A 21,474-nucleotide genomic window follows, 5' to 3' on the forward strand; every position below is an offset into this window, starting at 1 on the left:
TCCGTCTGCGCTGTTTGCAGCGTTCATGCCGTCAGCACCGTTAGCAGCGAGCCTCCACGTTGTGAGCCGGGTGGATGCAATAGATGTGCAGATCTGAATTGAAATTCAGAACCTTTATTAAGCAAGTTAATAGAACTTTTTAATACAAATGATATATATATATATATATATATATATATATATATATATATATTGTATAAAAATCTGCATTTTGTGTATTTCTCGATGTTTTCAGACAACATCTGTTGTGATCGAAAGCTCCAGAAACGCCACTAAATGCATATTGTGTTGAGGCTCCTAATGACCCTTTGAATCTCAGATGTTCCATCCATCCATCCATTTTCAATACCGCTTATCCTCATTAGGGTCGCGGGGCGCTGGAGCCTATCCCAGCTGACATAGGGCGAAGGCAGGGGACACCCTGGACAGGCCGCCAGTCCATCGAGGGCAAATCTCAGATGTTAATAACTTATAATAAACTAATCATGTATTCGTTGTCAGTATCTCTGTCAGTTAAATTTCAGAGTGATCACAAGTTCCCTGTTTTAGGCTATGTTCTTAAATTTAAGAGACTTTTCGAGGAAATCTTCTTCACACCACCTCACTGTGTGGGTGTTTTTCTGTGAAATGTAAGGCCAGGAAATGCCACTCTTCGTTTGGAGCGTTGCAGTATAAGGGGAAGAGTCACATGTCATCCATGCTCAGTGAGAGAGGTCTCAGGAAAGCAATACAGTAACAACAACAACAACAACATCATATATGTACGGGTGCATTCATGTGTCGTCAGTTTGAAGTACTCGTCTACTTCATGGCGGCATGTTCCTCCTTCAGGGCTGAACTGTAATCACAGAGGAAGTTCAGTTCTCACCTCACTGACTTCAAGGCCCGAAGCACATCGTCGACGCTGTTTATCGTGATGTCGATCTTCACGCTCTACTGGAACGCTTGCATCCTCGGTGGTTCTGCTGTGCATGATGACCATGCATTTTAACTCGGGGTGTGGACAAGTTAAAAAAAAAAGAAAAGAAATAAAAACAATTAGACGTGAAGTAGAAGAACGAGCAGGTGTTCCACCCCCAGAAAAGGTTTTTTTGCTAGCGATGGAGATGTAATGTTTTAAATTGAAAGCAGTGATAACGTATAAGAACAGAGCATCTTAAAGATCTTTGCCACGGGAAATGTATTTCCGCTAAACGAACAGATGCCTGTCAGCTCATTTAAATTATCAAAAAGTACACATTTCCCCACCTCTAATCTTATCATCCCTGAGATCTGCAGGCTGCTGGAAGTCACTTGTGAAAGTGTGTGTGGGTTCCTCTCGTGGTGGTTTTGCTTTGATCAGAATCCTTTAGTCTTTGGTTTAACCTGCCAGAGAGCACAGGACTTAGTACTCCTTTCTACAGTAAACAGGTGCTCATCGTTTCTCCTTTAAATGTTACACACGATTGATGAAATGCACGATAAAACAATAAATCTAGATTTGATGTGATTATGCATGAAATTAGTTTATTCCAATGGCCGGACATATACTGACCTTTTGAAAGCAAACTGTTGCTATCCAGTGCTTTTTAGAAGAGACTAAGATCAGGACTGTAATGACACACACGCACACGCCCACGCACACACGCGCACACAACCGGTAACCTCAGCGAACAGCACCCTCTTGTGGAGAATCTGCGAACTAACCAGTATATGAAAAAAGAAAACATGAGGATGACATGTTCAGTCACATCAACATGTTGATCAACATGTTGATGTGACGTTGATGTCATTTCACCAGTGGTGGAAGAATGTGGAATTCAACTGGATAAGTACAATTGTCAATAATACCCTGAGAAAATACTAGAAATAAAAGTCCTGCATTCAAAACCAAACTTAATTAAAAGTAGTCAAGTATTATTGGCAATGTACTGAAAGTATCAAATGTAAAAGTAGCGTTTTACTATTATACATGATGTCTTTGGAGCAACAGCCTTGTTACGATGCATTTTTCTGGCTAGTCCCTCTCTTCTATATCGTGCCCTATTTCTTGTCTGCCACTTTATCTGAGTTTGAAACTTTGCTCTGGCCATCCTGTCTCGCTGTGTTATTGAAAGTGAAAAATAATGTGTGTATCTGCTCATTGATTACTTCCCAAATGTAATATATTCTCCCCTGGCCCCTGCTACACCCTTCCATCAAGTTTCATGAAAATCAGGACAGTAGTTTTTCTTTAATCCTGCGAACAAACAAATATACAGCAGAGTGTCATTATGGCCCAAAGAGAAGTCTGAGTGAGGGTATGATTGTCTATAATAGTGTATAGTAATTTATGTGTGATTAAGTATGACCTAAACAGCATAACAGACCTTTTCATTAAGATACCTCCTTCCATCACATCCAGAAGAGAAAGACAGAGTAGAGCAGCCTGCAGAGAAATATATGTGTGAAGGTGACAAAAAAAAAAAGAGAGATTGAAACACGAAGGCAGATTGGTGAGAAATGGGGAGTGTTTAGGAACAGATGCACATATACTGTATATTACAGCAAACACACAAATGCACACAGACCCCGACAACTTAAGCAAGAACACACACTTCATCGGAAAAAACATACCTAGTTGGATTTTATTATATCTCTTCAAAATAAACAAACGTAAAATATAACACAATGAAATAAGACTTCTCTGAAAGCCTGTAACGGAATAAACCTCAAAATAGTGCCTGCTTTTAAGTAAACATAACTTGTACGTAACGTACCAAAAAAAAGAAAATACTACTCAAAAATGTACAAAATGCAGCAAAACAAATATCAAGTATTGTGCAGTTCTCCCTACATTACACCAGCTGCTGACCCAGTTATTACAGGGAAATTACTAGTGTTGAGCGCCAGCAGCTACATTAAAATCAAACGTCTCACTAGAATCTAGTGATCGGTTAATGAGCAGCAAACAGCTCGGTGGCATAGCTCAGTCCATTTTGGTTCAGCAACATGTGCCAGTCAGGGATCTCAGTTGGCTCTTACGGGGAATATAATTATGAAGTTAATACAATATAATGCACTACTGAAAGGTATAATGCACTGAGTCTGAAAAGCGCTTCCTGTTTGGAATACTAGCACAATTCACCCTTTCCGTAAAACTTTATTTCTCTTCTATCTCTGTATCAGCGGCACAAAGCTCCCAAACGACAAAACAAATAACAAATGTCGCTTGGCTCCGTAGTTCTGTTTCCCTTTTTTAAAAAGCAGAATAGAGCAAGTGAGAGAAGACATTCAGAGCAGGATGCACAAGCGGTGCATTCAGCTCTCCCCTCCCTTAACACTAAAGACTCACGCGCTTCCCACAAACACACTGAATAGAAAACAACACTGGACATTACCACTCACTAAAATCCATTCCATCCTCACATAAAAAAAAGTTAGTTCCATCTTCAAAAAGCACTGACCAGTAGGAGTTACTGGTGAATAATAGGGGAGCCTGGATTAATCACAGCAGTCGGGTATTTTTGCCAAGCTGAAATATCATTTTTGAAGTAAATGTCCACCACTGCCTGTAGTTGCACTTGGTATCAGTAGTAGGCTTGCTACTGTTAAGTAGATTCAGTGGTATTCAACTTGAGGGTCCATATCCTCTTCACTGCTACATAAGAATCAGTGCGTCATCCATAGTGCCAAATCTTTGAAGGACGTACCCCCAAATAAATAGTGTGACATGCAAAATAAAAAGCTAAAGAGACAAAAGAAAGAAGAAAAAAAAAAACATTCAGACTGACGTCTTCATTATTTAGAACATCTAACCACCTTGTCAGACACGTTAGTCACATGATCACATGTCCATCACCTCAGACATTATTGGGTCCTGCCCAACAGTAGTAGATAGAACAGAAAACTACACCGAGTGTCCTCTTTCTCACTTCCTCCGTGCACTCCCAGGTCTCTTGACATGCCACAGCTGATTGTGGATGGTCAGGGCGTCCACGCTGACCGACACCGACTTGGCGGGGACGACGTTGAACTGCTTGCGGTCCGAGCTGTATTTGTAGAGCTTGTCGATCATCTTCCGGCCGATGGAGCGCGGCCCTGTGCCCGTGAACTTGATGATCTCCTCTGTGTCCGGGGAGTACGAGTAAATGGCCCGGAACTGGCACCCGCCGTCACGGAAGAGGATGATCAGGTGATTGGACTCGCACTTTTCCAGCTCCTGCGTTCAGTGAGACGGACGCAAAATACAGTTTCCGAATATGGCACAAAAAAAAAAAGAGGAAAAATTGGCTGTGCGAATAATTAAATATTTTTTACATATTCACAATAAATAATCACTAAATCAATAAATACATTTCAAGTGCTCACACTGACCTCCAGAATAACATTCTTCTGGGTCTCATTAACCTTTCCAGCCAGACAGCAGTGAGCAATGGCATTGATGATGATTGGCTTGTTGGACTTGGAGCTCGGCTCCTTGAAGAGTTTAGGACCTTCAACAAACAAAACATAACAATGAGATTAGGGAAGCGATTAGAAGCTTTGCATAAAGACTGGACGCAGTGGTGGGTGCAGTGACTTCCTGGTGTCTCCGCTAGTTGACTGGCAACCTTGTGGTAAAGGCAAGAGTCCAGGAAGTCATGGCCCGAACCTAGAAACTCTTCCAGGGCGCGTTGCCTCTTTTCTTTAAAACAAGGCTGGCTGAAATTGAGCTCCACATTTCAATTACATAACAGATGTGTGGCTGCGTTCACCCGGTTACTCTGTTTCTAGGATGGAAACAACAGGAAGTTGATGTCGAACACGCCTGTTGATGTGTGCAGAAGACACTATGTGGAATAATTCATCAAAACGACATGTTTGTGATTGATGCGCACGTATGCACAACGGTTCGGTGGTTATTTTACAACGGTATCACAGGTTGCACAGAATGTAACCACAGGATCTGTCGGATCTGGATCTGTCGGATCTGGATCTATCAGATCTGGCTTGTCAGCACGCAACATCACTCCAGTGCGCTGTGCACATCTGCAAAATGTGGAAACGTCATCTAACTCTCAGCAAGAAAGCAGTTAAGTTAGTTTAAAATATATATCTTTTTCTACAGTTTTGCTCACCGTTGTACTCGGTTGAAGTGATGGAAGAGGCTATAGAGCCGTTCTCCCAGTCCCTCTCCAGGTTCCTGCTCGACGCCCTGCTCAGCATGGGGAACGACTCCATGGAGCACACAGATCCAGCCCTGGAAAGCACACTTATAGGTCAATCAAGATGGGGGAGAGAGAATATCTCCTCCGTTCTTACACACAACACGGGAAGTCTCACCTCTGAGACTCCGCCCCCCCAGAGATGACGCTGTCTGCCTCAGTTGCCAAAGAGAGCGTTGATCCTCGATGACTGCAGCTCAGATCAGCTGAAAATGACGGAGACGGAAGGATTTAGTACCAGTTACTAAACAAAACGGCATTGTCGTTTGCTCTTTCCACAGCTGTTCTACTGTGTATATTATAACAGTTTACGACCCTGTGACTCAAACAAGGGACAGAATCTGCACAATTGGCAAGACAACATAATGACAAATGGATCATAAATTAGTCCGAATCAGATACTCTATAAAGTAGTGTAAAATAGATAGCTGACTCCTTTGGGGTTCACGTTAACTATATTCATGGGCCGTGCATGTATATCGATATCACATCATGCAGAGCAGGTTAGAAGGTTCACCTGCCCTGCAGCCTGCTGCTGAGCCCTGGGCTTTGATCAACATGGACTTCTTCAGAGAATCACCTGCATAACACACATTTACACACTCAAAGGATGACAACAAATGTACACAAGTGAACGAAACAGAAAAATACATGCGCACACGCAGCCTATCGGCATCGAGACAACGACACCGCTCTCAACGAGATAAAGACAACGCAGAGCACCACACAAATACACGGCGGTTAGGTGCTAAAGGTCTTCTTACGTGTGGTTGATCCTTTGGAGAGGCTGTTGGACTCTACACGGTGAAGTGATTTAGGTCTGCTCCTGCGTGATTTAGTGCGTGGGCGAGGCTTGACGAGACCTTGCTCCTCCATCAGCGCTTCCTGCTTCCTCTGCAGGTATTCCTGCTTAATTATCTCTCGTCTCGCCTTCTCTTCCTCTTTGCGAACACGGTCCTCTTCTGCCTTGCGCCTTGAAGTGAAAACTGCATGTGAAAGATACACCTCCGCACACACACACTTTGCGGACTTCAGCCTTATTCACACGGGACTAGCATTTCCTGGGGACCTCTAGTAATTTGTAAAAAAAAAAAAAAAAAAGAACACTTTTTGGTCCACATTCAGGAGGCAGTTGCAGCAACAGCGTGGAGGAAAGGGCTGTCATTTTCTTCTTAAACATTTGAAACTTCAATTGAGGTTTTCCTATGAAGCTTTGAATATCTGTCATCGTATTTATATATTATTGTTTGTTGTATTTTGGTTTAACATAATTTATGGTGCTGTTAGATCGGTGTTCCACTGCCCTGTTAATACAGGTGCACGCAGAAGATTAAACAGGTTCTGACTGATATGGACTACAGCTGAATATTTAGTTTGATTAAAAAAACACGAATGCTATGAAGAGCTATGAATTTGGAGTAATTTTGACTTTTGACAATTATAGCGATGAGGCCTGAGCGCCGCATCGCTTGCTGTATGTGTTTGTGTTTGATAGAGAAAGTAGAAGAGAAGGTGAAAGCTCATTGAATATCGCTTGTAATATTTCTCTCACTTAATAAAAATAGAAATTTGACTGTCAATGTTTTTGAATGAACCTTTTTGACACGAGTCTTGACATATTCGTAGGATAATGTGAATAAATTCAGGTAAAACACAGACTTTGCTTATTCCCTTGCGAATGCTCCGCCCGTAACACAGATTTTTAGGTATATTTCTAAATCACATGAGGTCATGAGGTGGTAATACTAGTCCTCTGCAAATAGGGCTTATTAATCAATTTCCTATCCTTCGAATTAATTTGTCGGCGTGTGTGAAACCAAAACATACCTGATCTCATCCCGTTTGACCTCACTTTCCACTTCTTGGTTCTGCTTGCGTAGTCTCGCCTCTTCAGCTTTGCGTTGCTGCTTGAGGAGGAAGGCGGCGCGACGTTTCGCCATTTCATCCTCCGCTTTCTCCTCTGCTTTCTCCTCGTCCTGGAAGACAAACGAAGAGTTGGCGCCAGTTGAAATGAGTGATTAAGCTTCCCGGTCGGTACTCTCGTTATTCCAAAAAGTTAGACACCCAAATAATTTTACCTTGAAGAAGTAACCTATCACATTCTTCTGCTCGCCTTCTGCCGTGCAGTCTGTAACGTCCGCACTGCCATCCACCAGTGGATCCTTGCGCTCTGATAGGTCCACCTCGATCACTTCACTCTGGACCCTTGTATTCTCATCTCCACCCACAGCATCTCTCCCTGAGTTGGCAATTTTGTTCTTGTGTTCCGCAGCCTGTGAGGGAGACAACAAAGTATTGTCCAAGAAGCACTCGGTTCCCTCTCCATCGCTGCTGCGTTGGTCGGGGTCATCGCGGACTCTGAAGGTGGAGTTTCTCTGAATGCTTTTCTCTGGTCTGGAGCTCTCAACAACACTGTCCTGGAGTCTACCAGCATTTTCTCTGCCCTCCAGGGATTGAGAATATGATTTGAGTGAAGCCATCTTGCTGTTCTCTTTACTCTGTTTTAGCTCCAAGGCCTTGCCGCGTTGGCTGGAGCTAAGCTTGGGAGGACGTCGAGCCGAGGCAACGTTGCTGCCATTGATATCTACAAAGTGAACTGCAAACGATCTGGGGTCTGAGGTACAAGATGTTGATTGTGTTGTTGTGCTGGGGCTTGATTCAACACATTCTGGAGGCGACACCACGCGCTTCATCGGAGGTTCATGGGATGACGCCACCTGCTTCATAGGCAGCTCTGGAGGTGACACCACCCGCTTCATAGGCAGCTCTGGAGGTGATACCACCCGCTTCATAGGCAGCTCTGGAGGTGACACCACCCGCTTCATCAGCAGGTCTTGCTGAAAAGAAAGCTGCATCATCTGCTGCTGGATGGAACTAATAGCATCATTGAGAAGATCTATGGAGTGGGAACACTCGTTCAAGTCCGGTTCAGCCCCATTGTCCTGGGACAGCTTGTTGTTCCTGTTCATCTGGCCTCCCTCTGTTTGACCTGCCTTTGCCTGCACCTTCAGAGCATCAAGACAGGAGTCATCCCTACATGACTGGGTCTTTATTTTACACCTGTCAGTTAGCTCTGAGAATTGCTTTGAGTGTTTCAGAGGCAGGGGAAGTGTTTCACTCTTCCCTCCACCCTTCTTCACGATGTTCAAGAAGGCAGCTTTCCCCAGCTTTAGTCGCTGCCGTGCCGATAGGGTCTCCATCTTCTTCTTCTGATACTCAATGGCTCGTCTTTGCTCTTCGAGTTGCATGTGAAGTTGCAGCAGCTCTGAAGGCACTACTGGGGGGCTCGCCACCAAATTCTTCCCCAAAACAGAACTAGGCTCCTTTCCTAGCCAGCCAGAGGTGCTGTCACTCCTCACTTGCCAGGGGGAGCAGGGGGCAACCTCAGAACCATCTGGTGTGGTCTTCTGAGAACTGCTGGTGCTTGAGAATCCATCACGGAGGCCAAGTTTAAGGAGCTTTCTCTCTGCAAAGCTGGTCATCTTGACACTGGTGCTGCATGAAGCGCTGCAGCTGCTCGCCCACGATATGGTGCTGAGGCAAGGGCTTGAGCGTCCACTGCCACCTTCCTTATCGTCCCGCTCACTAACCTTTAAGTCTTCTCTCAATTTGGCTGACTCACCCTCACCAAATTCACACCCCTCTCCCTCTAAGAATTGTCCCTTTCCTCTCCTCAGGACTTCTTTAGTCAGCGCCATCTGCTCGTCCTCCTCATTGTCTTCCTCGAGGTCTGCAATGTCAGAGTCAGAGTCATGCCCTATTTCAAGCTCAGTGGAGGAAGGAGTTTCTGCCTCTCCCGACAAATGAAGGAAGAAGCCTGAGGACTGCTTCTCCTCAGGCTGAGCGATGCCTGATGACCCCTCTGTAGGTGGCCTGAGAGAGCTAGGGACTGATTCAGCCACAGGTATAGGCGTAAAGGTACTTTTGTTTAACTGAGGGGCTTTCCTCAGTGAGGTGCTTGGAACAATAATGGCTGCTTTGGCTTTACAGCGACTCTCGCCACTCTCCTCCTCCTTGTTCAGGCTGATGCTCTTCTCTTTGGCTGGCTTAGAGATGGCAGGCATCAAAGGCTCCAGATAATAGCTGTCGGCCCGGTGGTCCGGAGGAAAGGGACCCACATCAAGGCGGGGAGAACAACGAGTATTGGAAACCCTGGAGGTGGACGGTGCACTTGGGATTTCCAGCTCATCCTGCTCCATGTCACTCCCAAGTCGACATCGAGAAAAAGCAGAAGGGTGGATTACAGCAACAAGTTCCTCCTCTTCTATTTCCTCTTCCTCATCCTCTATGCGCATGTGACTAAGCAGGCTTTGTCCACTTAGCCTGTGTTGAGGCAGTTGAGCACCCGGCATGTGTTTGGGGGTAATGCTCATTATATTGGAGGCCAGGCTGTCTTTGCTGATGGAGCGAGCGAGGCTAATACTGTCTGCGTCGTCCTCCAGGGCGTAGGGCACTGGCTGGGATAAAGGCCTGGACAGGAGGAGAGGGATTAATACGATTTGTGTAAGCCATGTATCATGAATTATGGACCAACATTTGTCTGCTGCACCTGTGCCTGCTGATACATTGTAATCACACTGCTCACCTCTGCCTCCTCTCTGGCCAGGCCAGTATTGAGCCCTGATGCTGTCCATCACATGTCAGAGAGTCTGACCTATTTCTCAGCCCTGTACAAAGAAAATATGATCAATATAACTTCTCAAACATGCAACATTAATAGTGCATGGTTTTAATGATCTACATTTGTGAAATTAAGTAATTAACAATATAATATAAAACTGACTAAAAGGATCGGATATTAAAGTACACTATTTTGAAATCTATCCTATTGAAATGCTTACATTAAAAACTCATCAAGTACAAGTGGATATTCAAATAAGAAAGATACAAGAATAAAATGTCGGTACATTTCCCCTTCAAAGAACAATCGGACTGTTCTTCCTGTTCTCTATCTCCCTTTTCTCTGTTTGAAGAACTTTGTTTGTGACTTGAAGCTGCAGACTGCATTGGAGCCTGAGTAAATATGTGTTGTATATTACCTGAAGCGCTCTCCTCAGCCACTTTCTGTTGTCTCTGTCTCAGCGGCAGTAAAGATTGAGCTGTGCTTAGGGAAACTGGTTTACTGCTGTAAGGAAAAGAATGTTCAATTTGGTTCAATTTTAGCTTCTCAAATGTTTAAACAATGTTACTTTTCTTAAACACAATACTCTGATAGTGTGTACACTAATGTATGTGATTATATCATTTTAATACTTGGAAAAATGCTACCCTAGGTTGGGTACAGAGACATTTATAATACTGCAATTAAAGTGCTGCAGTAAATGTAATCTGGGAATAATAATGAGAATGGCCAATAAAATACTTAACTGTAAAATACAGTGTGACGTGTGATGATACTGGAAAACACAGTTTGTGGATATTACCTGAGGTCGGGACTCGGGGACGTGGTCAAGATGTCTGCAGAGTTTGATGATGTCATGAAACTACGTTTGGTGACGTTGGAGATGGGAATATGGGATCTGGAAGTCTTGGGCTGCAGCAGCAATCTCACTACACAAATGATCAAAATAGATGTCAAACTTTAGAAGAGATCCCATAACATAATGCGCCATTGTTTACAACAGCCAATAGCAGTTTAAATGAATAACAATCAAAATCTAAAATACTTTATTTATCTCCGGGGGGAATTGGTGCATTACAGTTGCTCTTATATAAGTCGAAAGAAGTATAATATATGCACATTTAAATGAAGGACAATTTGAGGGGTAAATAGTGTACAGAATGCTCCAATATATTGCACAACATATGCAGAGAATACAAGTAAAATACAAAAACAGCTTCAAATGTCTGCACCAAACACACACAACATACAACCACAGCATAAATAAGGTGAATTACTGTGCGTCTTGTATCAAATATGTTAAAGTAGAGAGTGTGTTATACCATCTCTGATTTCATGAAGGTCCCTGGGCTGCACAAAATCTGGCTTCCCGATCTCAAACCACCAGAAGAGCTCAGCAATGAAGACCATCACGTTATTCTGCAAGTCACAATGATCGCCGTCAAGGTCTAAACAACACAACGACGTGAAAATGTAGTCGGCACCTCTTTTACAACTTTGTGGTTGTGATGTGTTTTCGGGGCTCACCTTTAGTACTGGTGGAGAATACAACATGTCCTCGGGCTTCAGATAGAAGCACTTGTTCAGGTATTCATGAGAAAACTCTTGTAGTAGCTGGATGTTGTACATTGTGTCTGCTATGGAGGGGACCTCCTTCAGACAGATATCTGCACACAACAACAAAGGTCAATACTCCCTGTAATAGTTAAGTGGTACATCAAGACTGTTTTAAACCTACTTCTTATGAGAGACTATGTTTGGCATTTTGGAAAATACCCATTTGATCGGTTGCAGAGAGTTAGATGAGAAAATCAATACCCCTCTCATATTTGTATACTAAATTTGAGGAAATACAGCTTATAAAAAGGAGCAATAAGCCAATAATTAGCGTGTTAATAATTTAACTTTAGAGGTGCTAGTAGGCTGATTTGTTCACAGCTAGCAGGGCTGGCTATTCCCCCGGCTTCCAGTATTAAAGTTAAGCTCAGCTGACCTGATATTTAGTGTCCAAGCATGAGAGTGGTATCGATCTACAGTCCAGCGTTACCGTACCTTCCAGTCGAATGAGTTCTGGGCAATAGAAGTGGATCACAGCCAGCAGAGCTGTGCCGTCACACACATCCTTCATTAGGTCGTCCAACAGAGGGAAGTGCTGAAGTGCTCGACCTGACATGTGATCTCTGCGGTAACGCACCTACACAGGAGGAGAGGGCACGAGTTTAAACGCAGTGCACAAATGTATCTCATCAGGAAACTTGAGTAACATGCTCACACACACACAACCACACAACATTTCTCACTTTGTACATTATTCTCTGGCTCTTTAACACTTTGGAAAGTTCTATCTGTAAGTGGCATCTGGTGCTTAATGACCTTAAATGATCTTTTATCAGATTCGGTCATGTGGAGCTTTGCAAAGTCTCCCAGAGCACCGTGTCCATCTGACTTGTCATGTGGTACAATACTGCAAAGACAATACTTCATCATAATGTAACTAAGACTAAGGGGGAGGGGGTCAGGATAAAATAAAGAAACGGGTTAATGGTGAGTACATTACCATGCGAGAGAACTCCACAGGCTCCAATAAGTAGCTGGCCAGAGCATGCAGTATATCAGGCTGGTGAGGGAAGAAAGAAATGATTGGGAGGAAGTTAATGAAATGAGATGAGGCAAGCCGTGGCTGGATGAGTGGACTCCAGACAAGGTTGCCTTATGGCAACAGTTAGTGAGAACTGCCCGGTTTTCCGCTTTGTTTTGAGGGAGGGGAGGTGAGGAATGTGAAAGCTCCGCTGAATACTGAAGGCACTACTTAAGGGTTTGATGCAAAGTAAAAGCAAAAGATGAGCAGGAAACAAGTGTCTCGTGAGCTAGCTGTTTCTTCCTTTGCCACCAGGGGGCACTGTGTCATCTTCACTGTGAACAACACTGTATTTAAACATTGCATTGGCTCCCTTTTTGTGCTGTCTGACACTGAAACACACACATCTCAGACGTACACTCACACAAGAGAATGCTAGCGGTTTCACTTACAGGTACAAGCTTCCAGTACCATTTGGAGGGAGACTAGTATCCAAGAGGCAGGAAAGGGGGGAAAATTTAGGGAGACACAAACAGGAAGAGCAGCAGACAAGTCAAGGGTCATATACAGTGACAAGAAATCAGATTATCCCCTATTACCATGGAGACTGATCTGATCTTAAAGTCAACTGGAAAGGGTTTGGCAGAAAAAGGGGAAACTACTTGTTGGTTTATCAGAGAGGCGTGGGAGAAGGGGATCCAAAGACGTATCTCAAGTCAAATATCAAATATATTAATACACAGACATAACAATTATCATTATCTCCAATCACCGTCACAGATAAATGGACATAAATCCGCTCAGAAATCTAAAAGATGCTCCTTACAACTTTAGGACTAGTCTGAAAATCCCAAAAAGTTTTCTTCAGCATCAAAGTAATCCAGTGAGAGTTGCCTGTACATGGCAAACAGGAACTGATAATACATTTGACTAAATGTATACAATAATAGGCCAAAAACACAGGGCTCAAGATGTAAGCCACAGCTTGGCCGTGAACGTTTTGTGTTTCAATCTGTGATCAGAAGGTGATATGAGGTGCTCATTCAGATCTCAATGCAGGCAAGATCCTAAACCTACACACGATAGTTAATGCACCCGGTGAGGAAAGGACGCATGCGTATGAAATCCCAGACAGACGGACAATAAACAAAGGCAACAAAATGACCAAAGAAAGACACTATTCAACAGAAAGGAAGCTTTTCTTTCTGAAGCGGTGAGAGAAGCAGACAACGTGACACACGAGCGGTTACCTTCTGGTGACCCGGTGAATCCAGCAAATGTTGCTTCATTTTCAGCTCTTTTTCCATGATCTCCCTCATCTTTATGTTCACCTGTAACGACAAAGGTGCTGTGGGTCCACACAGATAAGAGAACGCACACATGTCAAACACTTAACACCCGTGTCTGGTTCTTACCCTGTTGATCCAAAAGACCATTGCGTCTTCCAGGTCAAAAGGCAAGTCCTTGGAGGCACTGAAGGTCGAAAAACGCTTGACACTGGACACCACCTTCTCTATGCTGATCATCTCCACGATGTAGGCCATCATCAGGGCATCAATAAGGTGGATGTGGGAGCTCTGGAAGATTAAATATGTTGCTGATTACATTGCATACAACTATTGTACTGCATTTATAGAGTATTATAGTACATATTTGTGCTTTTCTGTGAAGAAAAAGAGGATTTTACAATTGCAAGAGGTAAGAGATGCTCCATCACCGAGTTGCCATGGAAACAGGGGAGACTTTCTTACTGGAACATGCAGAGTTCAAACAAACAAAAATCCTCATCTGCCTGCACGTGAGACGAACACTATAATGTAGTTCATTATTTTATGACTCACCCACAAAAAGGCCGGTGGTGAGCTAAAGCTGGACACAATGAAAGTGTGTGTGTGATTTGCTGGAAGCCTGGCAACGGATTTCTTTTTACATAAAACAAGTAATTTCATTCGATGTCTCAAATAAATAATTATATTTCATTGATTGATGGTCTCAGAGTCTCTTCAGTGTCTCCACCTAATATGAACCTCTGTTGCCAAGAGCAAAGAATACTTCCACATGCTGACGGGTAAACTTCTGCTTCTCAGCCAGCCTCTTGTGTTTTCACACCTGTGGGATGTGACTAATACCTCACAGGAGTGGGTTCATATCAAATGAAAAATGTTTGAGCATTTGATTTTCATTTTGCTTCATGAATATTTTAGCTAAACACTCTTAAACTTGAAAAAACATCCACTGGTGCATTATTTATTCCAATACTGTTGGCTCATATTTCTTGGTTCTGGAAAGCAAAGTCACATTCGCTTGTTGCCAGAGAGAAGCGTGGGGTTGTCAGTCCACCAGGTTCTACTACTGCAGAGAAGCTCTCCACATTGGAAGAACAGTGAACATGGTGTGTCCTATTAATAATCTACCAATTCTTAAATTAGTCTCAATTGATTGTCTTGGCCACTGTTAGCCCAACATAGACATACTGTCACATAAAGTTTTATAAAGCAAATGTGTTCGCAAACATTACTATGACACATCCAGCATAAACAGAGCAGCACACGCAGTACTTTGGAGTGACTTTGAGTCCAATATTCACTCTGCTTTTAGCTTTGTTGGGTCTCCTGTATCGCTCGAGGGGAATTTCTGTCTCTTTAGCATCTATATGCTCCACTGGGTTCGCCAGCGAGTCGCTGACTGCTAATTTCCTCGCGTGAACCAAAGTGAATGTTGTTTTTCAACCAGACATAAGGTCAAGCTACCCACCATCTTGATAGAAGTCGAGCTGAGGTCCAGATCAGAGACGGGTGTGTTGTCCGTCTCCAGGACATAGATGCCCTTCCTGGACAGGGCCTGGATGACAGACTGGTGGCTTTGGAGTGAGGCGGCCTGCTCGGCGTGCAGGATGAGCCCACACACCCGGCAGTAGAGCTCTCCAGACAGCAGCTGGCGGATGATGGGCGGCTTGATGTGCTCCTGCTCATACTGGTCGGTATAGAAGGGGTTCCGCAGGTCTGCAGGGATGTGATCTGGAAAGAATGACGAGCATTCATGTGTCATTCAAATATGGTCTACTTGATGTGACATTCAGGGTTGGCCAGATATATTTATTTTACATATTAAAGTTGTATTAAGTCACAATTCATACCGTGCATCCACACTATTTTGTAACACGGTGTCCAGTGCCTCACTGTGTTACGTAACAGAGACTCTCCCAGGACTTTTAAGGTATTAAACTGTCTAATAAGAAGCCATTGCAAGAGGACAAACCTAATGGTCAACCAGCATGACGAGCAGCCATGAAGCCCTGTAGGTGGACCACAGGCTGTAAGCCAATGAGCTGACAGGATTTAGTGGTGCTACTTAAGCTGGTGGTGTTGGCCCAGCCAGCGGGGTGCTTTCATGCTCCTGGACACAGACATGGGGCAGCTATTTTTATATGCCTTGGCCATGTTAATCCAGAGTTAATGTCTGAAGCACACACGAAATGTAGCTTCCAGCACTTTCTAGGTAGATTTCGGCAGCAATCGACAGGGAGACTGTTGTCTGATAGAGTTAGAACTCGTGTTGTAATGCATATGATGAGGATAAAAAATAAAATAAAAAAATTCAAATTGGGTTCAGGAATATTTCGTGAATCAATTATTAGTATCACTTGAATTATTTGAAGAAAAATAAATGCTCTAAAAGGCAGATTTGTTGTATTTTTACAAATTGGGCCTCATTTAGGTAGTTTGTCCTATCTATAGAGATATAGGAGTATGTGAATTAGCCTAAAGGAATATGATTATTCTCTTTTTTTAACCAAGAGTTGAACAAATGTAAAGATTAATACCGCCCTCATCTTTATGTCTGAAAGTATGAAGCTACAGCCAAAAGCCGATTAGCATACAAGAAATGGTGACAGATTGTAATTTGTACACAGAGTAAACAAACAAGATATGTGACATGTTAAATAGTGAGCTTTAAAAAGGGACTGGTAGGCTTTTCCCCCTGCGTTTAGCCTTTACGCTAAGCTAGGTTAACCGTCTGCTGGCTCTAGCTTCATAGTTAATCTATTCAAACCACATGGGCAACCAGACCACACATGGGCAACATCCATTACATTGTGCTGAGCTGCTCTCTAGTTAAACTATGACCTCCCATAATGCATTATGGTCATTTTGTATACATTCACCGATGGTTTCACTGGAGTCATTGGTGCCCTGTTAACTCCCTGTCTGATTGTCTTACTGAAAATGATGACACTTGGATCAATATTTAACCACTCAACAACAGCATCTTTTCTCACTTAGCTTCATTTAGAAGCCAGCTGACTGTGGTGAACAGGCAAAGTAAGAGAGCCATCAGTGGAAAACACACACACACACACACACACACACACACACACACACACACACACACACACACACACACACACACACACACACACACACACACACACACACACACACACACACACACACAGATCAGAGCTCCAGCAAACTGTGACAGAGCTGACCCACACTGCTTGCCTGGCACAGTCTACCTACAGTAACCATCTCACTCTGTGGTTCTGTGTAGTGCTGCCATCTGGGCTTGAGAATCCCAGATACACGTCCATCCAGGTCTGGATTTGTCTCTCAACAAGACCAAATATTGCACATCTTCCTCCATCTCTCTTCACCCTGCCACTTCCTCAGCCTCAGCTGTCCCCAGAATGCCCAATCATCCTCCTTGGTTGCCGTGGAGATGGTGATGGGGAATGCCAGCATGGCTGAAGGTGGGGGCTGGGTTGCAGTTTCCTCCCATCACCAAGGCCTGCTCATTGAATCGTTTTATGGTCCCCGACATTAGGAGGTCTCTGTGTGTGTGTGTGTGTGTGTGTGTGTGTGTGTGTGTGTGGCTCAAGGGAATTGGTGGAGGAGGAGAAGCAACTGTCCTAATCGTAGTAGATATTCATCATCCACCTGATCCAAGCGTCACAGCCCACCCTGGTGTGCGTGTGTGTGTGTGGAAGGGGGGAGGGGGGGTAATCAAGAGGGGATGCAGGCAAAGCCTTTGTTCCTATTCTTCACACACACAAGGTCAGATTGATCAGCAGAGATCTTTCTGACAGTCAGGGCAGGCTGTCAGACTCTGCAGGGGAAAGCCACCATTCTCTATAAGAAGGCTCCTGAAGACAGTGTGTTGGGGAAACATAGAAAAAGAAAAAATGAAAAGGCTGGTGGTGTATGCAGCCAATCCTTCCGTTTTTTTAGTTTAATTGAGTTTAGTTTACACATCATCATGTAGTTTTCATGTTTAATTTAATGCCACTGGTAGTTTATTGCATTATTTATGTACACAAATAACACTGGCCAATATATAAATCTCATAATTTTGTTATACACTCAAATATTAATATCAGAATCGAAATCCATTAATCCAGTATTGCTTATGCTATTCAACATAACACACATTCTTACGTAAAAGTATTATATATTAATATACAGTAAATAAACAAGCGATGCATTTATTTTTTGGGTGTGCTGGCTGATCGCAGATATACATAATGATAAGTAAGAAACCTGCCTAGTCCCATTCATTCAAAGGCATGATTGCAAACAGGAAATATGTATCGAAGAAAAGTCAAATGTCATCATAACTGCATTACACACTTTCTCAGTCGCCGATGTATAATTCCTCCTACTGATTATTTATTTCCGTATTGTATTTAAGTCTTCACGCTCTTGGAAAAGAGGAACTCTTGGTAAAAGTATAAGGTAAAAAAACAAATTTCCTCATTTCCTAGTGACAACAAAAGAAACATTTTGGCCATTTTCTTAAGGCCATTATAAAAGCTGTTGTGAGTCTAAACAAACAGGCGGTGTTGGACAAAGACAGAGGCCTTCAGGTCCAATCCCTTTAACCACTTAAACATGTGACTGGCTACGCTGACTCTCACACACGCAGACAACAGTCCTCCCAGCACCGCTGTGTTGGGTGGTTTGCCCTCTAATCTAATAAGACTGTTGTGCTTCCTCTGACCTCCACCCTGACGATCAGTGAACAGAGACTGTGTAAACGAACAGGCACACTGTACATCAACACCATGTTGTTCCAAAACAGTGAACCACCACCGCTCCCGTTTGGGCTGTTTGTTGTAGATATTATAGGATTAATGTGGAATATAGAATTCAAAAGCTTTTAGTAATGAAATGTGATTCTGATTCGGTGCATTAGTTGCCCAAAAGCTCACATAATTCACCAATATTTAGCCTATAATATGTTGATACGCTCCCATCAGTTAGCCGTCTTACATTATCATAGCCTGCTAAACAAAACAATTCATTCCTGCCTGAACCTAAATCTCATAATATCAGTTTATGCACTGCTTCATTGTGATGATAACAATGGATAAGTAGGCATAAGTCAGTGAGACGTGAGAGAGCAAAACTGCAAAATGAGAAGTTGAGAGACATCTCACTGCACCTGACTACGACGCACCCATTCGATAACGACGTCCATATTAAGTGGAGCGGGTATCAGCCATAAAATGCAGTTTCTTTGTTAATCTCATTGTAAAAGTCAGTGTTTCAGCACAATGTGACGTCAGGACGGGGCCAATCAGATTAAAGGAAGGAGAAAGCTTGAAGGGGGGGGGGGGGGGGGGGGGAAGGTGATGGTTTGGTGTTTATTATGGCCAACTGATCTCTGTCCTGTTGGGTAAACAGGGAGGTGAATCTTTAACCAGCAACTTCCAACGTTGGCACTAAGCATAAACACACTCCAGGAGATTAGTGTGATTTGATTCACTTTGTAAAATAAGGTGAGTCTCTGAATATGTATTCGCTTATGTGGAACAGATTTAATTATCCCTTCTTTATATTCGATTGCCATCCTGATCAGATGCTATAAACCTCACAACACTTTACAAGCTTTACGTTTTTGGGTTATGTTCCACTCTCAGAGTCAATTTACTGAGTCATCCACTGCAAAACAGAAGGCAACACTGCAAGGCAGTGAACACTTAGAGCACAGTATGTCCGGCTCATCAAATTAATATGATGATGGAGATTTTCCTTTACTGAATGATTGTCTCCGTCTCCTTCGAAATGCCTCGTTGTCATGCTGATAAATTAAAGTCACGGAGACTAGGAACAGCACAGCTGATCTCCTGCTCAAACTTCCAGCGAGTGAAACAAAAACCCACATCCAAGGAGTCATTTCGAGACATTTACTTACAGCCATCTAGAGCAATCATTGTGTATGTTTTAGTAGACCTCGTAAGAGCTGGTAAGGCTAGTGACCCGTGTATAAAAGACTTTGGCTGATCGTGAGATGTCGGCCGAGGTCTTCACTCGCTGACATGAAGGTCTGGACTGTTGCTATGCTGTTGTCTTTTTCACAGGAAGTTTGTTTACCTTTTTACAGTGAAAATATTTAAGTGGGCGCAGGAGTTTTAGACACAATGTATTCATATTGTCTTTTTGGACCAAATACTGACATAAACCATATAATAACAACACTACTAAATCCCTTTATGTATAGTCACAGTTCATACATCTAGCTGCATTAATTTATTAAATTGACTCCTGCAGACTCCTATCCTTAACTCCTATACAAAGAGAACTACAATGACTATATACAAATAAAACACATATTCATATGAGAGAAAAGGAGATGCACAAAGTCAGCTCATGGCTTAAATGTAATGAGTGTGACTATGGTGCGGGCAGTCGTTTACAGTACTATCTAAATCAGACCAGAGACTAGATGCGTTAAGTCATAGGTGGCTCACGGCCTCGGTCAAACAATCTTCTCGTTGCTTTAAACTCTGGACAGGCCTTTCGTATATTAACTAGTAATACCAATACTATGAGGGATATTTGAATAATCTTTTCAGCTCTAAGTGTAACAAATGAAATCTACATATGTACCTGACACCATTTCTAAATCCTCTGGTGCAGTTGTATCCATGCATGACTGCATTAGGTGCTGTATTTTTCTATCCATTGATACCAGGCCTGTAGGATACTTGTGGTTGCTCTATGATAGCATGCCAGAAAAGGAATTAGCGTTAGTGCAATTGTCCCAGCTCCATTAACAACATTTGCATCCAGCCAATTATCCATGCAACTACAACACTGAGTCTATATTGCACAAATAACATAGAGGCTATACCATGTGCAGGTACTGGTACTCTTCACGGATAACGAAACCCACGTATGGGCTACACAGCGAGACCAGACACACTCATGCACAGCAGATTGTTTGGCCTCCAATACATATATATATATATAAACGAAGTCTCACATGTGAGAGGTAAACATAGTTGAAGCCTTACCTATACCATAAGCTTTGGCAAACAACCAGCGGAGATTTGCGTCTATTTTGGCTCTTGCAGAGTCGTAGAGCTCCAGCGGTACGACCTGAGCCTCCATGCCTCCTCCACCCGCATCATCTGCTGCTGCCGCTGCCGCTGCCCTCCTCCAGGTGCTGTCCCTGCCAGCACTCACCTCCACGTCCATCCTGCACGGAGAGACACACACGCATCATTGCCAGGAGTAGCAGCCGGTTGCGTTACGTCATAGATATGAAAGAACAACAACAAGCAGGGCCCTGGCCTCACTGACAGCAGCTTCTCTAATGACGACGGTGATGAGATGTACAACATAAACTCACATTGTTTAAGCCGGTGGCCCTGTACGTGTCACCACGATTGTATGTCTGCGTTTCAACAGACAAAACACCATTTCGTTGCACCTCGTTTCAGGTGACTAGGTTGGGGTGAAAGGAGAACAAAAAAAGCAGCACTTTTTTTGTGGACATGACTAAGAAAACGCTCTGTGTTTAGCCACCAGCAATTAAAGACAATATGGGCGTCTTCCACCGCAGCTGTGTGTTCTAGCTCGGTCCTGTCGAGGCAGGGACTCGGGTGACCAGCGGACGACCCGACAGCAACCGAGCACCGTTAAGTTCAGAGAACCGTGAGCTAGGCTCGCTAGCTAAACTGCGCACACACTCACACACACACACACACTGAGACACGTACGCCGACAGACATAACAAAAGACCCACCTTTAGGAGTGCATTTGGGTTGCTCTCTGCAGCGTTTGTGTTTCGAGACGTGTGGCTAAACCGCCGATATGCTGGCTCGG

At 43.5% G+C, this 21,474-nt stretch overlaps 1 protein-coding gene across 1 annotated transcript; it reads right to left on the bottom strand.

Moving 5' to 3' along the window:
• Window positions 1-2,707: 2,707 nt before the first annotated feature.
• LOC117740376 (calmodulin-regulated spectrin-associated protein 1-B-like) lies at window positions 2,708-21,471 on the bottom strand. Its single transcript, XM_034546747.1, has 19 exons — window positions 21,395-21,471; window positions 20,661-20,845; window positions 15,119-15,381; window positions 13,780-13,941; window positions 13,615-13,695; window positions 11,839-11,980; window positions 11,314-11,453; window positions 11,109-11,205; window positions 10,589-10,715; window positions 10,205-10,290; window positions 9,751-9,832; window positions 7,244-9,635; window positions 6,993-7,141; window positions 5,930-6,138; window positions 5,683-5,745; window positions 5,284-5,371; window positions 5,079-5,200; window positions 4,336-4,454; window positions 2,708-4,180 (listed from the first exon to the last, which is right to left on the bottom strand). The coding sequence occupies exons 2-19, from the start codon at window positions 20,842-20,844 to the stop codon at window positions 3,890-3,892; spliced, it is 4,797 nt and encodes a 1,598-aa protein (XP_034402638.1). The 5' UTR covers window position 20,845; window positions 21,395-21,471; the 3' UTR covers window positions 2,708-3,889.
• Window positions 21,472-21,474: the final 3 nt, after the last annotated feature.

This window comes from Cyclopterus lumpus, chromosome 12, assembly GCF_009769545.1.
Source record: "Cyclopterus lumpus isolate fCycLum1 chromosome 12, fCycLum1.pri, whole genome shotgun sequence".
Taxonomy (NCBI): domain Eukaryota; kingdom Metazoa; phylum Chordata; class Actinopteri; order Perciformes; family Cyclopteridae; genus Cyclopterus; species Cyclopterus lumpus.